This window comes from Falco rusticolus, chromosome 9, assembly GCF_015220075.1.
Source record: "Falco rusticolus isolate bFalRus1 chromosome 9, bFalRus1.pri, whole genome shotgun sequence".
NCBI classification, from domain to species: domain Eukaryota; kingdom Metazoa; phylum Chordata; class Aves; order Falconiformes; family Falconidae; genus Falco; species Falco rusticolus.
Genome location: NC_051195.1, coordinates 13,174,733 through 13,197,338, shown reverse-complemented (window position 1 = coordinate 13,197,338; position 22,606 = coordinate 13,174,733). Strand labels below are relative to the sequence as shown.

The 22,606-nt window shown below is 43.7% G+C and overlaps 2 protein-coding genes across 8 annotated transcripts in view; one reads left to right on the top strand and one right to left on the bottom strand.

Moving 5' to 3' along the window:
* The window catches only part of GLUD1 (glutamate dehydrogenase 1), a 32,192-nt gene extending 16,820 nt beyond the window's left edge, over window positions 1-15,372 (bottom strand). Inside the window, exons 1-3 of the mRNA XM_037399381.1 lie at window positions 14,844-15,372; window positions 1,501-1,581; window positions 564-619 (exon numbers count right to left, since the gene is read on the bottom strand). Of these exons, the coding sequence (XP_037255278.1) occupies window positions 564-619; window positions 1,501-1,581; window positions 14,844-15,270 (564 nt within the window). The 5' untranslated portion in view covers window positions 15,271-15,372. The remainder of the gene's footprint in view (window positions 1-563; window positions 620-1,500; window positions 1,582-14,843) is intronic.
* A 233-nt stretch (window positions 15,373-15,605) lies between these two features.
* SHLD2 (shieldin complex subunit 2) overlaps window positions 15,606-22,606 on the top strand; it is a 41,181-nt gene continuing 34,180 nt past the window's right edge. For 3 of the 7 annotated variants that reach the window (XM_037399233.1, XM_037399235.1, XM_037399231.1), the window contains exons 1-3: window positions 15,720-16,085; window positions 17,657-17,806; window positions 17,946-18,024. The gene's annotated coding sequence lies outside the window, so the exon portion shown is untranslated. Of the gene's footprint in view, window positions 15,687-15,718; window positions 16,086-17,656; window positions 17,807-17,945; window positions 18,025-22,606 lie in introns of those variants that run through there. The other 4 variants (XM_037399241.1, XM_037399232.1, XM_037399238.1 and 1 more) reach the window with 4 other exon arrangements.

Genomic DNA, 22,606 nt, shown 5'->3' with positions numbered 1-22,606 from the left:
CTGCTGATTGTGTAATCAATGCAGTTGAACAACTTCACACAAATTCTTACAGAGTTCTGAGCTTAGGATATCTGTTACATATCCTAGTATTCCTTTCTGTACGAGTTATTTTAATTAGGGCAAGAAGGCAAGCCTGCAGTAAACCTTTTATAAAGCAAGTTAGTTATTATTCACACTGGAACACTGCATAGAAAGGTTTAATGGAGCATAAAACTATTTGTCAAAATAAACAAAAACATTAACTTTTTTCTAAGAGTAATTTAATTTAAGCCTTTACTAACAGTATCAACTTAAAAAAAAAAAATCAGGCTCCAAATTATTTGTAGTCTCCTGACTTTAAGAAAGGAAGTAGTAAGTTAAGTAATTGAAGTATTTCACTTCTGAAACACAGACCTGTTAAAAATTCTTTTCCTACCTATTGCATGCACAAGCTAAATTCAGCCTTTACACAGGCAGAAGTGGCAGGAAGTTTTAAGTGGTCAATAACGCCCTTAGAAGAGCTTTTTTAACTGGCTGGCTTCAGTACTGCAGATAACCAAATTTTTATCTATGATTAAGCTTACTGTGTAGTTCTTGGGATTGATCTTGACACCAGCCTTTGCCCCGCCAAATGGCACATCTACAAGAATGCAAAGGAAAATCATTTTACTTTTTCAACAATAAAGGCAGAACACATCAGTAATATGTGTAATTATATCTGATTTTAGCAGTGAATTTTGTTTTGCCACATTTAGGGCTTCACAAGCTAAGCTATAATTTATCTAGGTACTCCTATAAAAATGAGAAATCTTTCAAGGGCAGCTTGAAAATGGTCTTTGAAATTCCAAAGATTATGATTTAAATTTTCTATGCTTCAAGCACTTGTACTTGGCACTAGTAGAAACAATAGGTTTTACAGTTTGTATTTCACTGGTTTAGCCTAAAAATAAACAATAGGTTTTACAGTTTATATTTCACTGGTTTAGCCTAAAAATTTTACTTTGGAAGTCCTAAGTGAAGTGTCTCTATATACATTAAGAAAGTACTTTGTTTTCTTACACATAATCTGCAGATTCTCTCCAAACCCCTCCACAATTTAACAGCTGTGTATGAATTATACTACTTTACAACCCATAAAGAATTCTATCCTTTTCCTTCCACAGCTCCCCTGCCTGAGTCCTTTACAGCCTCCATCTGTTCCCCCTAAAATTAGCCCCCTCCTAATCCAAGTTTGTCATACTTTGATTTGAGTTCAAGATACAGTACTTTTACAGGAGGGGGTAGCTAGCAGAATATGGATTTTTCAAATGAAAATGCAACTTTATCCAAGTATCTACAGTAACAGCAGAGGGAATATGTATTATTATTTTTGTTACTATATATTTTTCCCATATTGCTATGGATTTTAGTCAAAGATTAGTGTCTAAAAATTAATTCAAACCTTTTAGATTTTTTTCTGTAAATTACCTCAGTACTGATTGAAATCAAGATTGTATCCTTGCTTGAAAAATTATCACTTACCAACCACAGCACATTTGTATGTCATTAGAGATGCTAAGGCTTTCACTTCATCCACACTAACATCCAAACTGTAACGAATACCTGCAAAAGACACATGAGACAAAAAGGAATTCACTGAACAACTTCATAGGTATTTATAAACTGAGAAGGTTAATTCTGTACCCACCATCTATAACACACAAGTATTTAATCTATCAACTTTTGTGCTTTAAGACTTGAAGAGCAATTCCCCCATTCTCCTATTTACATATCTATCTCTTACTTAGCAGAAATTCAAGACTTCAGTAATTCTCTATTAAGTAAGTAGTTTAACAGCAGCACTCAACCTTGGAACAAAAGTGAATATTCCTTGGGAGCAAGATAAGCCAAGCTGATAGGTAACTAGCAGTAGAGATTTTTTTAAAGGCTGAAAAAGCTCATCAGCATTCCATAAGATCTTTAGCTTTGGACTTCATTGATTGTATATACAAGATGAACTTTGCTCCTGAACATGACTTATCAGTACAGGTTAGAGTCAAGACCTTTTTGCTAGAGAAATGCAAGCTCCTGTTAAGTTATGAGCCTTGCAATACATTGGCCGTGGTCCAACAAAACCACAGGTAGCTTCAAGGCTCTGGCTGCTAGGCACAGCCACATAACAGAAAGTAACAAGCCACTCTACTAATTCAAATTTGTTCAAAACATTTTGTTTGCATAAGCCTACCCCAGCAAGCTTGTGGGCCCATGCCACCCATCCCGCACACGCATGGAAGCCAGCCCACACCTGCATTCCCTGCTCTGAGTCATTCAGCAGAACTGCAAGTGTGCTGACACACGGTGCAGGCACAGTTCAGATTGTTGTGGTCTGACAGCGGCTCAGATGCAGAATGGGTGATCCCAGCCTTCAAGGCAGTTCAAACCTTCAAAGAGCGGAAAATGATTACACAAAGGTAGGGACATCTATCACCTGCCTGACCCATACCTGTCTTCTAAAAAGTGAACTGTGGCTGTCCAATGCATTGATTGAACTCAAAAGTTAAAATTCATGTATTCTGGAGGTAGCTGCAGAGTAGAAAATATTTAACCAAACTGACAGGGCACATATACAGAACTACAGAAGCCTAAACACGTGATCAATACAGCACCCACAGACAAAAAAACCCCCACCACAAGCTATATGTTAGCTTCTATCCAAGCTTCTTCTACATCACTAAGCATGTAACAGAGCCATGAAGAATTTATTATCCCCACCTCTACTCCCCGAATCCTTGGCTGTAGGTTGTGCCAAGTTGCACGGTGGCTTGTAGCAGGCACAGAGTGTCCTTTAGATGCTAGGACAAGGCACTACGAATTTCCTACTTTCTATGTAAAGAGAAGACCATATTCAGGCCCTCAGGAGTGAGAAAAGGCCAGCATACATTATCCAAACTAAAGCACTGTGCTGCTATGAAAGCCATTCCTGAATGCTCTGGAAACAATCCCAGTTTCAAAGGAACTGAGTGCTGCTCAAATAAAGCTGAGGGCCAAGTGCTGCTTTCTTATGGGAGTTCAATCAGTAGAAGAAAGTACCATGTCTCTGCAGAACAGAATTTAAATTTTGTGTGCAAATGGGGGAAGGGTGGTCTCCCAAAGCAAGCTAACTAGTTTCTGACTTCGGTAGAATTGTGTTAATGCCTGGGCTTTCAAGAACCTTCTCACAGGAAGTAATATTCGAAATTCAAGTGGAATCTATCAGAGCCCAACCGACTAGTCACAGTTAACGGTTAAGTGGGTTTTTTAACACTTCTTACCCTGATCCTTCAAAGGAGCGACTACCCTTCCATCAGGCCCTGAGCAAGAACAAACACTACCTACGGCACTGACTGTCCTGCCTGGGCACACTGTTCCCTCTCGGCTGAGCAGGTACTCTGGTGACAGGTCTCATCTGAGCATTGCTCAAGCCAGCCGAGTCTGAAGCCACAATCTATGCTGGGCAGAAATGAACTCTGCCCCTCCACCCCCAGCTCAACCAGATCACTGTGTATTTATTTGTTCAGCCCATATATTTATTCAAACTTCAAGCTGCATACACAAAGCCTTTTTGCTATAACTATACTCCCACAGGCACACAAAATGTTGTTTATTGATATATGGAAAGCAGCAGGGGGACCAAACCATAAGGGATAGTTATTTTGTACAGTTCTAACAGGGAAGCAAAAGGAGAGACCACCCTTTTCTGCACATCATACAGAAGATGGGTTCTGAAAAGGTGAACATGCAGCAGTTTAACTAGAAGACTCAAACACATGCAAAACAGTTACATCTCCAGTTTCCTTGTATTACAGTCAAGGATTACTATAAACCTTACTGTAATAAGTATTAAACTTTTACAGCAAGGGAAATAGGGAGAGGCCCAAAGACAAAGTCCTGAAAGGCTTTCAGCTGAGATGCCTATTTGTCACCCTTGTACATATACCAGAATAGGGAAAACTTTAGATTTGAGGCTGAAACTATCCTTTTCTGGACAACTTCATATTTTTGAGCAAGATTTAACTTCTTTTCTGGCCTTTTAAACAGCTCTCATTGTAATGGCGTGTCTGGTGGCTTCATCTTCCTAAGTGGGAGACTAGTCAATCCTGAGAGTTGTGCTCACTTAACTAGCCACTTTGCTCCAGTTTATCTAGTGAAAATTTTCAGTAGTGTCAGGCAAAGTTCAAGGTGTGGATTCCAGGTTCCCTGACAGGTGTGATGATTTTTCCCTTCTCTGTCACCAGTGGATAACATTTCAGATGCACTAACGTTTCACTCCTTTTCACAATTAGGAGAGCTACTGTTTTCCAGGAACTGCAATTACTCTGCAGGAGGCCCACCTCTTGATGGGGAAGTTATTTGTGCTAAGCTGTTAGGACTGATGAGAAGCAGGCATCTGAGAATGCTGTACATTCCATCTGCAAGGGGATGCACAAAGATAAAAGGCTTAATTTCTATTCTATTCGGACATCAGCGAAATTTAGTTTGACAGCTTCCTAATTTGGCAGGAGGAGAGTATTGCCATGCATTTGTATGGCTCTTTTGGCAGTGTTACTATGCATTCAATAGTCTGAGTCTAAAAATGGACCGTATACAGAGATAAAACACTGTTTTGGTTTGGTTTGGGTTTTTTAAAGATTCATAATACATAAGCAAATGAAATGAAAAAAAAAAAAATAAAAAAATGCTGCTACGCAGCAAGATTATGACTTTTTAAAATCCTAACAAGTCCCACACAGTCAGTCTCTGGAAACTTGTGACTTGTACAGCAAACTAGCTACAAAAAATAGTTTGAAGAAAGCCTCAAGTTACAGTATGACTCACTGCCATGGAAAATACTTTTCACTGGGAAACATACAAATTCTTGTCCTAGCTGAGAATTCTCTTTCCTTGCCACACCCCAAGAAGTTAAACAACATGCTAAGAGAGACACTTTGCTTTTCTATGCACAAGACCTTTTAGATGAGGAAATGTTTTCATTTAAATTTTGTTTTGTGACTGGTCAGTATAAAGAAAAGGCTTTATCATCACATTGCAGTGTCAATGCTTTTAAAACTTCTTTTTTGTGATCTGTATTTCGGAGATATACTTTACCCAGTATGGTGGTTTGACCCTGTCTGAATGCCAGGTACCCACCAAAGCGGCTCCATCACTCCCCTCCTCAACCAGACAGGGGAGAGAAAATAGAACAAAAGGTCCACAGGTTGAGATAAGGACAGGGAGATCGCCCAGCAATTACTGTCACAGGCAAAACAGACTCGACTTTGGGAAAATCAGTTTGATGTGTTAACCATTCAAACCAGAAAAACACCTTCCACCCACCCCTCCATTCTTCCCAGGCTTAAGTCCTTATTTCTCTACCTCCTCCCCCTGAGCAGCACACCGGGACAAGGAACAGGTTTACAGTCAGTTCATCACATGTTGTTTCCGCTGCTCCTTCCTCCTCGCCCTGCCCTGCTCCAGCGTGGGGTCCCTCCCGTGGGAGACAGCTCTCCACAAACCTCTCCAATCTGGAGTCCTTCCCATGGGCTGCAGTTCTGCACACGCTGCCCCAGCCGGGGTCCCCACGGGGTCACAGCCTCCTGCGGGCACCCACCTGCTCTGGTGTGGGACCCTCCCGGGCTGCAGGTGGGGATCTGCTCCTCCATGGACCCCCACGGGCTGAGGGCACAGCCTGCCTCACCGTGGGCTGCACCGCGGGCTGCGGGGGAACCTCTGCCCCGGTGCCTGGAGCCCCTCCTGCCCCTCCTGCGTGACCTGGGGCTGCAGGGCGGCTGCTCTCACAGTCTCACTCCTCTCTTCTGCTGCAGGGTTTTTTTGCGCAGTTGTTTCTTTTACCACCCTTCTGAAATATGTTATCCCAGAGGTACTGTCACTGATTAGCTCAGCCTTGGCCAGCAGCAGGTCTGTCTCAGAGCTGGCTGGCAATGGCCGTGTTGGACCTGGGGGAAGCTTCTGGCATCTTCTCACAGAAGTCACCCCTGTAGCCCCCCCCCCCCCCGTTACCAAAACCTTGTCATGCAAACCCACTACACCCAGTTACCTCTTGCACTGAGCCAAGTAACTGTTTCAGACAAAATAAAATTTGCTCATGATTTAAACTTAGCTTCTTAGATAGATGCTATGGATCAATTTTCACTTTTCCAAATGGAGGTAGCAACATGCTTGAAACAGTGTTTTTTAAATAAATGTCAGAGTAGTAATTATCAGCAAGACTGTATTTTGGATTCTGTAATAACAGCAGTCAGTTACCATTTTAATCAGCAGGTTTGTAGTAAAGGAGTGTACTAACAGGCATGCAACAAAGACCTTGATTTCAAAAAAACCTGGCTACATCTTACTAGATTTTACGCTGTGAGAATTTCAGTATGTTCTGTGATGTTGTTTGGGTTTTATGCTTCCTTAGAAAACACGGTGTACAGAACCACCACCTTTTCCCGGATGATTACTGCCTTTCTAGTATGCCTAAAAATCTACATCTAAGGAAGCTGCTGTAATTCTTTCCTGATCTTCTACTACAGTGATCTTAAACGGTAGGATCTATGTATGCCCTCCCCACTAATGAGCATGAAGTATTCAAAGACAAGTCTCAAAAGTAAACAGTTGCCATAGTAACTGTTCAGAGCAAAACACATGGTAAACTACTCTTCCTGCACTAGGTATCTTGCAAACCTTAGCAAGTCGCTCAAGTTCCTCAGAACCTGCAACAGTCATGCTTTGACACTGGTGTGTTCTTCTAGTTGTGATCATCTTTAGAACTTTGAAACTAATTTGGGTCCTTTACAGAGAACAATTCTTGTTAAGATGGTGCATTTGTTCTGCTCACTGCTATTTGCAAAATGCTTGCTCATCAGAAAAAGCATTCCAGGGAAGGCAGCAGCTATCCTACACTACCCATACAGCACTCAGCAAAACAGATTTCATGACCTCTTTGAAAGTTTTTAGGTCTGACTACAGCCATATTTATCTCCCAATTAGCAACACTGGATTCTGCAGTGGCCCTGTGGGTTAACAGCTTGCCTGACCCTGTCCAAAGGCTGACATTACATCCAGAGTCTAAAGGAGCTTCAGCAAAGATGCTCACCTTGTTCGAACTATTCACCAAAATCCCCAAACAAAATCTGTAAATCAGCTTCAGCATTTATTGCAATGCCTTAGCTCCTTAACATTTTAACTCTGGATCAAGTACAACATTTTCATTTAGATGAAGTCTGGGAAGTAAACAAGTGAGACTGATTACACTACTATAAAACTCTATGTAATCATTAATACCTAACACAGTAGGAACAGATCTTCCAAGCGATCCTTAGACTCTTTCAGAACAAGTACATTTTTCTAAATCCAGAAAAACAATCCAGCCTTCCCTAGAAGGAAATTGTTCAGCCTTATTTAACCATTTGGAAAGCATGGCAAGCAGCACAATGACAAATTTTGTAATTACTGAAGACGAAGAAATTCCAGAGAAACCTAATAAAGCAAGATGAGTAATTCAGTGCTGGAAATAAGATCATTGCACACCCATCAGCAACAATAACTACTCATTCCTAAATGCAATTCACTAACTGCCAAGAGAGGAGATAAAAATATTTATCTCTTCCCACACAGCATTAGCCAGCTGTAACCTGGGGCAGTCAAGAGATTCCCCTATGGACACATCCCACCATTCTGATTTAACCACAAGTATGTATCTATTCCATGACTATAAGGTATTCAACCAGACAGAATACTTCAGTATACACCACTTCTTGTATGCTTTTAATAACCTGCACTTACATGAAATACGCTTAAACTATACACGTTCATTTCATTCCATGAAGAGAAAAGCCAAGAATATCCTCTATTAAAAAATAACGTGTGGTGCACTGGTAAGACCTTGTGTTTTTAATGCAGATATGACAAATTTAGTATAGCTACCACCAGGCAATCACATATTACCTGAACTTATGCACATAGAATATGGCTCAGCAGAAGTAGAGTCTCACCTGCAGAACTACCTCAACCCTACTTAAAGCATAGCCTTCTCATTAAACTGCACTCCACTCTGTATCAACAAAAACTGATACAGAGAGATGCAGTAACACTGCTTCCATGTAGATATTAATACCACGGGCATGGGTGTGCGCAGAGGGCGGAAATAACACACAAGTTGGCCCTGGCTAGGCCAAATGCCATAGGAGCCACAAAACAATAAGCCACTGCAGTGCTGACATGAAGCAGGCAAATTCCACACTCTTACTAAGAGTTTATTTCCTAACAAGATGGAGCTGTTGCAATTCAAGTAACAAAGCATACCTGCCAGGATGACCCAGAGAACAGGAGGGAGACTATCACACAAGAGACTCCCCTCCTCACCCCCTTCAACGTGTTTATCCAGAAACCTCAATGCTGAGAGAGGTATGATCGCTCTATAAATAGACAAGAAGCCAACAGTAGCAAGGGAAAATAACTATTTAGGATCAAGGACAAAGCTGGCTACTACACAAACGGTATGAGCTGACTAAATGAAAAAGCTGAGGCTGAAAAAATTCATAGCCAGAAGAGCAAGGCATAGACTCCTACAAGAGTATCGGAGATAAAAACACAAAACTGATACAGTTCACTGAGAATTGCAACTAGTTTATATTAGAAGACAGCAAAAGCACAGGTCACCCATTCCTTGTCTTTTTCTTTCCTTCAATTTGCAATTTAAATATAAATCCACTGCTGTAACAGTTGTAAAGTTAGGTAAGCTACAATAAGAGGACAGAAACCTATGAAAATAAGGCACTCGTAAGCTTTAGCTATAACACTGTTACCACAGTTCAGCTAATTACCTTTTTTTCTGTAAAAGTCTCATATTCATTTGAAGTTAGATCAGTTTCCATGGTGTATTTTCAGGTTACAGATGGTCTATGCTACAGTTCCATCTCCTGCATGGTCTCTAGGGTACATTTCCACACCTTACCCTTGAAGACCCCCAGGCCAAAGACACTAGCTCAGAACTTTCATCCATGCATGACTTAAAAAAGCAAAGCCACCAATACAACCCCCGGATAAACAGAACTCTGCTGAACTGGAGATACCTTATAGCACGACTTCTTACTTCCCCCACTTACAAAGGGGTATAAACAATGTCACGATAGTCAAGAGAGCACACAGGGTTGTACTGGTCCAACTCTTACACGTAAAGCTTTTTCTTTTGGAAGTAAGGTTACCATCACGATGCGTGCGTACTGTTTTAGACAGTATGTACAACAGAGGCTATTTGACTGAGCACTGAGATTAGCATCAGCCTTAAGACCTCTGCAACTGGAAAACTGCGGCAAGGGTAGTATGAATGTCACCTTATGCAGTAAGAAACTCATTAACATGAAGTGAGAAGGATAAATCCTGATGGGCAGAAGAAAAGCAGCCAAAACCAGAAGATGGTACAGCTTTGTCATGCAGAATAGCACCTTCCAGCCAAGACAGCACCACTCAGGAAATCAGATTCATTCACCTCCAAGTCAACTGAGCAAATAAAGTAAGAATCATCTGTCTTTATATACAGAGAGTGAACTTCAAAGTAACCTATGACAAAAGTTTTTCAAAATTCCTGTGTAAGTGAAAGTTAGACTAAACCTGCTCTGGAACTAAAGATGGTTTTAAAGCTTTTCTGAACTAAGGAAGCAGCTGAGACTTGGTTAAAGCAATCTGGGTGAGCATAAACAAAAGGTTAGGCTGTTTCCCAGCTCCAAATCATTTGGTTTCATTGATAGCAGACCTGCTGGACAGCCGGCTAAAATGAAAAGGCTTTAAAAAGTTCTAAAACCACTTAATAGCTTTATCCCCACACTAAATGCTGCCTAACAAACATGGAATCATTTCCATACTACTAAGCTGGTAGGGACTCGATAGGCTTATTCTGTTTTCTGAAACAGACCCATTAATGAAAACAGCTGTCAGCAACCACAAGAAAAAGCGGCTTAACCAGTTCTACACCTTTCACAGAACCTGATAAAATTATTTACAAGATTCATTATTTTAAGCAGGAACTGCCAGCGCACTTTTTAACAGAATCATCCATATTCAGCCACCTCATTTCCTGCCTCCCCGTTCGGGTTCAATTCTGCAGGCAGCTGTCAGTGCTGCGGACGAGCAGCTGCGGTTTCCTGCTGGTGCTGGCCACTCACACACAAGTCACCACGCCAGCAAAGGAAAGAGTGACCTGACCCACAGCATTACTTCAGCCACCACACAGTCCAGTCATATAAATACTAAGTTTGGGTCATAAGCAACTTGATTTCCAACACACAAGAAAACTGCTTATCCCTATGTTCTCAATGGGATGAGGGATCTTAATTTTCCTTTCCAGCAAACAGTTACGCTGCAGAAAACAGAGCCTTTAAAACCTGGACTTGCATGCTGGACATACCCCGAGGCCTACCACTGAAATGAGTAAATCCATAACCGTTCTGTAAAGATTCCTGAAGAACAGCAGAAGAAAAAGAATCACCACCTTCTCGAGTTGCAAAGTTTTGCAACCCACGAAGTAGAATGACAGGCTAATTTCTACAGCAATTAAATAGGTAAATGCCACAAGACGCAACAGAAGATGTTATTTTTGGGTTCTCTCGATGACATGGGAAAATCCCACAGGTTACAAACTGAAAAGAAAGCATGTTTCAGTACCTAGTGCCAGTCTTCCTGAAAAGCACTAAGATGAAGAATCACCTGCACTGCCGTGTAGTGACAACTGCATCCAACCTGTGTCTGCCCAGCGGGGAAGGGCCTGGGGGGGCTGGCTGGCGGCCGGCTGGGCAGGAGCCCCCCGCCTGCCCAGGTGGCCCAGGAGGCCAGCGGCACCGGGCTGGTGCCCGAAACAGCGTGGCCAGCAGGCCCGGGGCAGGGACCGTCCCCCTGCGCTCGGCACCGGCGAGGCCGCCCCTGGAACGCTGTGTCCAGCTGTGGCCCCGCACGGCCAGAGGGACGCAGAGGGGCTGGAGCGTGTCCAGAGCCGGGCAGGGGCTGGGGAAGGGGCTGGGGCACCCGTGGGATGGGGGGTGCCTGGGGGGGCTCAGCCTGGAGAGGAGGGGGCTCAGAGGAGACCTTAGATCAGGCTGCCCAGGGAAATGGTGGACTCGCCATCCCTGGAGGTATTTGAAAAGCTGCGTAGATGTGGCGCTTGGGGACATGGTTTAGTGGTGGGCTTGGCAGCGCTGGGTTATGGTTGGACTTTATCTCAAATGTCTTTTCCAACCTAAATGATTCTACAATTGACTTCTGGTTTTACACCTGTTTTGGGGGGGAAGAGAGGAGAGTAGGATAAGCCATTAAATACTTCCTATGTTTATTAACTATGCTTTAGATTGTTAGAACTAGGTTATTAATAGCATCATACTTCTTGATTAGAGATATGACAGTCAAGTTTCCCACCAAAGTGTAGAAGTTTGCCTGTGCTAAAAATGTAAGACTGATCTTGAACTTGCCCTCATCCAGCCCAGCCCATGGGGTCTGCCATTCCATTTGCGCATCAGGCCAGAGTCATCCATCCACTCGGGAGCCTTATTTTCAATGCAGGCCTCTGCTAGCACTCACTCCGGGGGTTTATTTCTCCTTGCAGGCAACAGAGAGGCCAGCAGAGAAGGAAGTACAGAAGTACTACTAGCCAAGGAACTGCTGCATTTCTCCTGGCAGGTCTCATCTATGTGCACATGTGAGTTTTAAACTTGCTTCATAAAGATCAACCTCACATTAAGAAGTTTGGCGCTTTTCAGATTTGGGCTGGACAGGGGTTGAGGTTTCACTCTAGAAGAGAATGATCAGGCAAAGAATTTGAAGATGTGTGTGACAGAAGGAACATAATCTAACTGCTATAATATTAAGCTACAAACATTTAATAGAAACACGAGGTGCTGCTAAAGTGCAGATAATTCAAATGTTTACTCTGTTTCCTCAAATAATTTGGCTGTCTCTGGGTTTAGAGCATCTAAATCAAGATTTTTTTTTAAATTTCATTGACAGTAAAAATTCTTCATTAGTTCATGGTTAAATTTGTAAATGACCTTATAAACAAAAAGGTATATAGAAGTAACATACAATCACTAATGAAGTATTTTGTTATGGATGTACAAAAAGAAATGAGGAACAAAATTGAAGGAAGACAGCCTTTAAAAGATTTAAAAATATTTGTTTTCCTACATTCCATACCTTAAAGTGTACTTTGATCATTTGTCTAATCTGCATACACAACAGTATTTAATATTCTCTAAACAGCATCTCTTATCCTTCAGCTTATGTAAACCTCAAGAAATACAAGAGATGAGCTTTTAAATCACAATGCTTCTTAAAAGAATGACAGAGATGACAAAGAATCCCTACTTGCTATTACCTAGCAGTAACTAAACACTCTCTTAGTACCAAATACAAAATTCTAAAAAAAAAAGTACAGGGAACCTTATTTTATCGAACTTTAAATTACAGTAAGTACAAAGTCAAAGTTCACAACTCCGCATTTGAAAAAAATCTGGAAGCTGTGTTCCTCTAACTGCCCTGCAAGCCTTCCAGATTCTAACTCACCCCTTCTTTTAAAAGGTGGTCTTAATGTCCCCCTTGCTGTTTCTTGCTGGCATGAATCACTTTCATCAGACTCTTGAATCCACAGTGTGTGAGTGACACTCACTTCAGCAAGTTTTCGCATGTTGTACTATTATGGAGTTTGAGTTGTATTTCACCGGTCTTTGCAGGTTTTTTCCCTGTGGAATGTACTAGGATTCCAGTTTAAAAACCACTTCTAGACAAAAGCTCAAGTTATTGGTGTATTCTGGGTGGATCAAATGTACCATAAACACAGAAAAACCTTTACTACTCCTTTTCTTTGCAGTTTGAGTAAAAATGATCTACTTCCTCCCATCTTTTTTTTTCATAGCAAGTTTCAAGCAGTCAATCTGCACTTAATCACACATGCCATATAAATTTACTGCAAAGCCAGATTGTCATCTGATAGCGAGCAAATTCCTAGAGAGCATCAGAAGGTGAAATCCATTTATAATCACTACAGTGAAAAGAGTGGAAGTATCATTTGCAGTTCCTTCCCCTAAACCCACAGAAGGTGGGGAGTGGCACAGGAAGAAAAGGACCAACTATTAAGACTTCCCATTTTCTTTAGCTGTCATTTCCAACTGCCTTGAAATTCACAGTTGTAACTTTCCACAAATGCTCCAGTGTTTGATCCAGTGTCAGTGCAGACAGGCATAACAAATGCTACTGAAAATCAAGAAATTCTGTTGAGGACTTACAAATGTAGGTATCAGAACAGAAGGTATCCCGTCACCCCACTGGTGTTTTTTGTTCCTGTACAGAGTATTTTACAGTTCTTTGTTATGAAAACATTAATTTCTTTGGTACTACGCAATACTAATGTGACTTATTAGAAGTTATCATATATATAAATACGATCTTATTACTTCATTTGCCACTGAACTGTATTTTGTTACACAAGTGGGGATCTTGTAAATAACACAGGCTGTACAGAAAAGTACGTTTTGTAAGCAGCAGCAAAAAGTAACTTAACCTCAACAGTGACAAAACAGCAGTATAATAACCATCAGCATTTTGAAAGAAATCATAGCAATGTCAGAGAAACAGTAGCTCCACACAGAGTAAGCTTCAGCCATACCCAACTTCAGCTACAACTAAGTCTGCGGTGGTAACTCTTGTTCCAAGTAATCACCAGAAGCTGAGTTAGCCTCTTTCGGGTAAGAACTAAGCCTGCCATGGGACACTCACTATGTATTTGATTTTGCAAGGTTACGAACCGCATTAACAGGACAGACTATTTGCGCTGCAAAGAGAGACATCCCCCCTGTCACATACGCACACCAGCTGAACTGATTATCAGGAACACCCTTCCTACTCTATCCTCGAAGTCAGAGGTCTTTGCTGATAAGAAATCACCGAGAAAACTTTGCTTCCTGCAACCATCGTTATTTGCCATAAAGCTGTTCTACGCTGAAGAAACTTGTTTACAGAGCACAGAGGCTCCGGTCTGAAACGGTCCCAAAATGGTCTCCAATACTCAACTGTCCACAAAGTTCGAAGCTCCTGAAAAAGTTATGAGGACATCTGTATTTGTTTTTCCAGGAAACGCCATCTCTCCCAGACTACAAGGAGTCCGATTCGTCTAAGATCGGAGCTGATCCCACGTGAGCTCAGTCCCGCTCAGCTCCAGCGGGATTCACCCTCCCAGTCCCTCTGCACTGGCACGGCACCGGCCTCACCTACGCCAAGCCAGCTTCCCCTGGGCAAATCGCTTTAGGTTCTTTCCTGCATGTGTAGCCAACGCCTGGGGAAGCGTGCAATTTGATTATTTTATTTTTCTCTCCTGCCGCTTTCTGGGTGAGCACTGGGGTGTCACAAACGCAGCAGGCGGCGTGTGAAGGGGCAGCTCCTCAGCCCCCGGCTCCAGAGCTGGCACTTCAGGCGTGGAGACCCCACGTCCTCCGAGGGGCACCACCGCGGTCCGAGGCGCACCGGGCGGTTACGCGGAGCTGCCCTCGCACCCCTCGCCTTGCCCGAGGCCGGAGCCGCGGCGAAGGCCCGCCCGGAGCTCTCGCACCCCGGCTAACGGGCGGGTCACGCGCGGGGAGCCGGGCAGCGGATCGCTGAGGGGCCGAGGGGAGCCGCTCTGCCCCCGCTGCCGCCTTCCCCTCAGCTGAGGGAGGGAAGCTGCTGCCTGTCGCCGCCGGAACGCCGGCCGGGCGGCCAGCGGGGAGCCAAGCGTCGCCCCCGCGCCGGTACCTCCGGGAGGCGCCCGGCCGGGGCGGGAGAGGGGCCGGCGGGCAGGGCACTGTAGAGCGGGGCGGGGGGGGGGAGGGGAGGGGGCCGGCGGGTCTTACCTCCCTTGCAGGGGGTGCGGTGCTGGCTGTGCTGCGCCCGGTAGCCCTCGATCACCTCCCACTCGCCGTTGTCGCGCTTGATGGGGAAGGAGACGCTGAGCACATGGTTGCAGGGCTTGATGATGCGGAGGATGCCGCGGACGCGGTGGCGCCGGTCCTCCATGCTCTCGCGGGTGCGCAGCCCCTCCACCAGCTTGTCCTCCACGATGCTGGCGCCGCGGTCGAAGAACCCCTCCACCATCTTGAAAAAGTTGGGGTCGTCCTCCTTCTTCGCCGCCTCACAGTAGTGCCGCCGTGGGCACCGGCTCCCACCCCACGCCGCCGCCACCCCCCCGGCAGCCGCTGCCGGCCCGCCCGGCTCCGCGCCCGCCAGCACCGAACCGGCGGCCAGGCGGGACGCCAGCAGCTCCCCCAAGTAGCGGTACATGGCGGCGGCCGCCGGCACTCACGGTAGCGGCGCAAAGGCGAGGGACACAGCCGCAGTGGCGGAGCCCGGCGGTACTGCTACAATAGGCGCGGGGCCGCCGCCGCCGCCTTTAAACGGCGTCGGGGTGGGGGAGGGGGCGGCGGGGCAGGGGGGGCCGCGGGGGGGGGGCAGGAACGGGCTGCGCCTCCCCACTGCGCACGCGCCCCGCCTCTCCGCCCCGCCCCCGGCGGGATTCGCGGAGGGCAGGGGGGCGCGGCGCGCGGGAGTCTCGCTATGGGCGGGACGGGAGGGGGTGTGGCGAGCACGCGCGCTGCGGAGCCGCGCGGCCCCCGCCCCCGCCCCCTCCCTGCGCAGCCGCCGCCGCCCGCGGCCGTGCGGGAGTCCGGGCGTTGCCGGCCGCGCCCCCGCCGGCTTCGGTAGGTCGGCGGCGGGAAGGGGCAGCGGCAGCGCGGGCGGCCTTGCCCCGCCTCACCTCGTCCGCGTCGCTTCCCTTTCCTCTCGCAGAGCTTGCGGCTCTCCGCGCCTCACGTTGTGGGCCGGCGGGAGAGCGGTAACGGCCGCTGCCGGGCGGAGGGCTGCGGCCTGCGGGGGCTGCGCCGCTCCGCTCCTGGGCCTGTGCCGCGCCCCGCGGCCCCGCGCTGGGCAGGCGCCGTTGCCGTGAGGGACCCGTGGAAGGAGCCCGCGGTAAAGCACAGGCGGGAGCCCCGGCTCGCTCCGGGCGGCGGTAGCGGGTGCTGCGGCGGGCCGGGCCGGCACGCGCTGCCCGTTCCCCGGGCACGGAGCGTGGCCTCTCCCGGCGCCGGGCACACATGCAAGTAAGGGTGCTCCCACGCAGGGCGGCGCAGGGAATCCTCCAGGGAAAGGAGGGTTTGTGGGACGACCCCCTGGGAGGGGGAGCCCGCTAGGGAGCCCCATCTTGGCCACCTGTGTTTAACGGCTGCCCTGTCAGCCGGGGACAGGCTTCGAGCCAAGCTGCTGGCTGGCCGCGGTGCTCAGGTGCTGTGTCGGTAGCACGTTGCCGGCTGCTGGCTCGAGGGCGTTGGGGTTTATGTACCTCAGGCTGTCGAGTACTTCTCTAAGAATATCGCTTTAAGCCACGTAAGATCTGATTTGATGTGTTCTGAAGAACACGGGAGATTGTGTGTTGCAGCCTTTCTACCCAGTTCGTTTTAGAAGAAAAAGTGATTTGTTCACGTTCTGTGGGGTTGGGCTGCTAATCAGAAAATACAGCGGGTTTTTTCTGTTGAAACATGTGGGAGACCAATGGCCTTAGGGCAGAAAAAAGCAGAAAGGCCCTTTATGGGGATCTCTAACCGCTATGGACGCCTGAAGGGCTGCGCTGCAAGGCTTGCGGGGCATTTAACTTGCCTGTATTGGTCAGCAGGAAGCTTAGCCACAGGCTCTTTCAATGCACATAAACTTCTCAAACCACTGATACTCAAATTTTATCTTGATTTAGTGTTGTTTCTCTATCCCGAGATTCTTAAGAAGTTTTGGTAAGGACCGCTAATAAGGTTACCTTTTATCTAATGAGGGTGGTTTGTAACTGTAGTCTGGAGAACAAAGATCCTTGTAGTAAGGGATACAGAAACAAAAGCAAGACAGGAGGTTGTTCTTGGGCCAGTTTGTCAATTGGGTGTTCCCACAAGGCTTCAGAAAAAAAGCTCAGAGAGTTGTTTTTCTGGCCATACTGGAAGTGGTTCATAGATAACTTCTATTGCGGTGTTCGCTTTCAGTTCACAGAATTGCACTGATCTCAGTAGTTGTATCAGCTTTGAGTTACTATTTGATTTCTGTCATATGCAGGTTCTGAAAAGCTAAAGCTGAACTTCTGTTCAAGTTTCTAACTTCTGTAAATGTGTAGGAAAGGTGGTGTGGCAATTAGCCCTTATCAGCTAATTGTTTTCACCTTGTTCTGTAGGTTACAATACCATTTCACAGACACAAAGGTTAAATGAAAAATGTGATATAACAGTTTGCTCGTGTGTAGACTTGGATCAAAATAAGGTTAACATGCTTAGCTCCTATCCTGCCTTCAGCTGTGGCATCTCTGATTTATGAGCTTCACTCAATTATCAGCTGCTTGCAGTATCAGGCTGTTTGCAGTACACATTTGTGAAGGTATTTGAGACTGAGTGTGGGGCATGACAGTGTGAGACCAAAGTGGGATCTCCACATGGGTTCAGTCACATAACTGTATTTGGAGTAATGGCAGCATCATAGCTGCTCTCTTTTCTAAACAAGACTGGATTTCAGCAAAATATTCAACAAGCTGTGTGCTGAATGCTAAGAATAACTAAATCAGTACATTGAATTTCTTAGTCTTTAAATACTGTAAAAGAAAAGGTAATTAGGGATTTTTGTTTGCATTTTTTTGTGTGTACAGTTCACAGGCACTTTATCAGCCTCAGTAGGCCCGTACCATTTTTTTGGTTGCTCCAAATCCCTTCTGATGACAAGAGTAATCATGATGCCTGAGGGTATTCAAGAAGAGTGAGAACAGGAGTTATATACCTTATTCTAGTACTCTTACATGGTAAGTAGTGAGCAGTTGAAGCAAAATGTATTTATCAGAAGAAATTAAAATTCACAAGCTTTAGAATGAATTTTAGCAGGTATGAAAGTGGTAATTGCAATAATAAAAGATTAACTGTATCTTCTTTGTTCTTGTATAGCATATGAGTGCCATCAGAAGATTCACGTTTGAGTGCCATCAGTAAAAAAAAAAAAAGTATCTCTTGAATGGATTCAAAGGTAACTTTTTGTCTTCACAACCAGAAGCTTCACTAACTTTTAATGTCATGTTGAATGTTGGTCTTAGGCTTGCATCTGAAGAGGTACGTAGAGAAAACTTCATACCTGTGTGGTAGGAACTGTCTGCAAGATTTGTGGACTTTGCAGCAAGGTTATACTCAAGTGTTATGTGTGATAGATCTAAGTCTTTAAATCTGTGAAGTTTAAGCGAGGGAGACAAGTTGATTTAATTTCCGAAGCTGCTTCTAAAACATCTTTATTTTAACAGATTATTTCTATTAATTATAAACATTGGAGTGTGCCTTCCTGAAACAGTCCACAATTTTAAGGTGTAAATTGTCGATTTCATAGCAGGGGGAGTCAAATTTATTATGTGTCAAATTGTAAAGTTTTATTGAAAAAAGTGATCTAAGACAGGAATCCAGTATTTTCTGCTTTAATTCATTATTTGAAGTATTAGCTATTTGAGAATATGTAGATGACTAGGATAATCTTTTTCCTATGTCTGACATCGTTAATATTGGCATCACAGATGGAAAATACAATTTTATTAAAATTAAAAGGTCAGTTGGGTTCAGTTTAGTGTTCTCAAAGTTTGTCAATTTGGCTAAAATGTTCCTAGGATGTACTAGTACTGGGCTCTCTCAGAAGCCAGGATAGCTATTCCTGGTTTGCATCCCAGTCTCCTTTACCAGCTTACCAAAGCGGGTAAGAGAGGGCAAGAGCAGAGAAGCTGGAAATTAGGGGACCTCACAGGGCTCTGAATAACTCTGCCCCTTGTCTGGCTAAGCCCCTTCAAATCCAGGGTAACCCTGGGACGGCCTCCAGTTCAGAGACTTAAGAGTCTGAACATCCATTACCATGGTCGGGAGGAAGGTTGGTCTGTACAGTGGTCAGAGAACTAATTCCTTTCTGTGGTAAGCAAACTTTCTTCTGGGAACAGAAATGGAATTTGAAATACTCTGCAAATGGAATTACAGTTGTTTCAGCAAGCTTCATTTTAAGCTGTCAGCTGTATCACATGAAGCATTTGGCAGTTCTTAACCCTTTGCTTAAAGAATTGAGATAAAGTCCAAATATTGGTAACACATATGAAGACATATTTTTCTAGTGATTCTAGAAATAACGTGGCAAGTTGTAAAACCTCTGTTTTACAACTGGTTCTAGCCCAGTAGGATAACATAGTGTGTTGTGCAAGTTGAAGCAAGTTCTTGTTCCCCTTTGAATTGCCTGTATGAGCAATTGTGTTTCCCTTCCTTATTTAACCAGAAGTTGCAAAAAGATGTTTATTTCTCTTGGACTTAAGTGTTATGCTGCATTGGTTTATGTAGACCTTGGTAGTGTAGGTCTAGTTAGGTGACCTACACTAGGTGACAGCTGGGGTTATTGTACTACCCAAACTTGCTGGAGAAGAACTGTTCAGCCCGTTAACAGATCTGTGGATGGTTGAATAATAGTTACTGGGATAATGGGAGGGTATGAATCTGTCAGGAATACTAACTGTAGTCCTATTCCTGTTCCTCTCGGCTGAAATCCTGGGCATGTTTCTGTTATGTAGAGGGTATGCAGGTGGGCAGCAAGTATGTAGGACTTCACAGTAATCCTACTGCGTTGGAGCTGCCTGCATATTGTGGCAAAGTGTGCCAAAATACTACCAAACAGCAATCTGATCCTTTTGCAGATTGTTAGCTTGAGGTGTTCTCAAGTTTTACAGATTATATTTTCTGCCTTCACAATGCTTTAAAGTAAAGCTTCATGTATAATTGGTTTTGGCATGGGATATGAAAGTAGGTGGCTGTTTTCTTTATCTAAAGGAAAATGTTGTGCCAGCCTTCAGTCTTCAGAATAAGGGGAGGTAATTTTGATAGAGCACGTGTTCTTTCAAATATGTATATTTTTAGAAAATAAATACATAAAGAAACTAAGGAATGATTAATGCAACCTGAGCTGAATTTTAATTCCAAAGTTGTGAATTAAATTATTATACTCTTAAGTGTCACATTTCTTGGTTATATTCTTCCCTTTTTATGCCAAGCCAGTACATGATATAACAGGAATTAAACAAGAAGTGTGGCACGGTTGTTTAGCTTCAGTGTTGCTAGAGTGCTGGCTCTATAAGATGCTATTACAAGCAACACATGAATTAGGTGAATCCCAGAAGATTCCTTTGATTTGCAACCTGTCTGTGTAAGCACTCTTACAAAACAAACACTTAACTAGAAACCTTCATTTCAGTCATTTCACCAGTTCGAGACTAAAGCTGATGAAAAGCTGTTTCACTGGCAGCAGGAGGTATCAATACTTAAATCTGTTGGTTTGGAGACTGGGCATGAGCCAGCTGAAGTTAAAATTCTGGTAAATACTTATGAATCCCTTAACTGAGGTCTGAGGTAATTTTTCTTTCCTTTATAAATAGCTTCAGCTGTGTCCAGCCATACCAGAGCTGGAGAGTGGACTGGTAGGTTTTCTTTATTTGCTTCTTTTGGCTTGATACAAAAGAGCTTGAATTTGGTGGCTTTCCAAGCAGGTTGCAGAAGTTAGATCTGGGATGTGCTTTCTGTAGTACTGCAGAGCTGGAGAAGAGGTATTTGGATTGTTTCCAGTTGAGATAAAGACTTTAAACCTTCCAATACTTTGTGTTGTTAGTGAGATGCTTAGGTATCTGTGGTCTGATGATTTAACATTATTTTTATGTATTATTTTGCATTAAATTTAAGTATTTTCATGGTTGCTGAATTCAAGTATAAGCTATTAACATCTTGTTTGTATGTAAATAGTTACTTCTTAGCCTATCTATAGCACTGTAGAAGTAGAGGGTGAAACTCATGATTGTACAAGTGAAGTAGGAAGTTGGTAGCTTTAACTTAGTGGGGGCTTCCTTTAGGAAATAGTCTAACGTGAGAGTCTTAGGTTTTTACTTTGGGTGTTGCTATATAAGCAATCAGCTGAACAATATCATGTTTAAATTTATTATTTAAACAATCCCAAGATTTTTTACTTTTGCAGGACTTTTGCAGCAAGATAGCATTCTTATTTTAGAATTCTGGCAGTAGGATTATTGGGCTGTCTTCCAGAATGTAAATTCGACAGGGGTTCCTAATTCTCTGGGAAAGGTACTTGAAAACCCCTCAGTAAGTGGACTAATGTACCAACTTTTCAGAGCAAGTGTCAGAGGGCAATTTCCCAAGCTTTTAAGTTGTTAATGATTCTGCTGCAGAAGTCAGAAAATATTAAATTCTCATAACTATCTCATGAGTAAATACAGTTTTGATTGCCTTGAAAAGTGGTGGTGCTTATGTTTATCAGCTTTAAAGGCCTTCTGTCTCCATCTGTTTATATTGCTGCTGTGCATGATGACTGATGTTGCCAACTGGTTACTTTAGCTCTGTGGCAGAACAGATATAAAAAGCTCTTGATGTATACAGGAGGTGATGTCCTCATTTCTTGTTCAGACAGTCTACAGATACACAAAAATTTTGTGCCATGTTTTAGTACTTTTATCATCAGTATATTGCTAATTGGCATTGCCAAATAATGTAAATGAGAAATACAAAATACGCTTCTTAAAATGCTTATTTCCTGTAGTGCAACTTCTGGTTTTCAGATGGGTAGGATGAAAAGGAACTTTCTCTGGAGGCTGCAGATCTGATCTGAAGCTTACTGAAGTCAGTTAACAGGTTAATCTGATTTCAGTGACCTTTCAGTCAGCATAGCCCTTAATGAAGTGATAGGGGCTTTTGCAAGTCAATGTGAAGGCTTCTCCTTTCTCAGTTCCTGTATTGGTGAGAGTCTGTTATAGTAGCTGGTTTGTATCTTCGTGGAATAATCTTTAGCTTTTGCTTGTTTTGTCCTCATCTGTACTTTAAAACACAGAGGGGATGGTATACTTCAGATTCCTAACTGTGAAATGCGTTTGAAATGAGCTCATGAAAAAGCTGGTAATGGGAAAGTTGAAATGAGCTCATGAAAAAAGTTGGTAATGGGAAAGCTGAAAGGTATACAGACAAAAACCTTCATAGATGCACTGTGAACATGCAAGCTTTGTTCCTTTAAATAGGGTTAGGAGGGAAAGTAAATACTTTATTTCCTGGAAATTATGCTATGTTTTGAGAATTGCCATCTATTTTAATCAACGCAGCAAACAGATAGTAGGAAGTATGGTTTGCCAGGAGTAGCTAAGAATTGTTTGAAAGTCACATTTACAATTTAAATTCTTTTTTGCAACTCTTGGTGGCCTTGGCTGTCTGGCTGAAAGTTATACCAGAGATCTTAACAGCCTGGAATCACAGCGTCAGAGACTGCAAACCAGTTTTTTCTTGCTTTAATGCTCAGTTGACAATCAGAAATTGTTGGCATAAATGAAGTGTGTATTGTTTAAATAACAAACATTAAAGTTCTTAAGCACTACAGAAGACTAGTATTCTCCAGTTCATTTGTTTGCATTTCTGTTAACAAAATTAACTTTATCCTCTTTCACTTTGGAGGACTGGTTATGGAAATCACTATTGTTAAAATATATTTGAATGTTTAATCATTTGTGGATGAAGCCCATATATAAAGAATTAAGAATTACCGCTCAAGT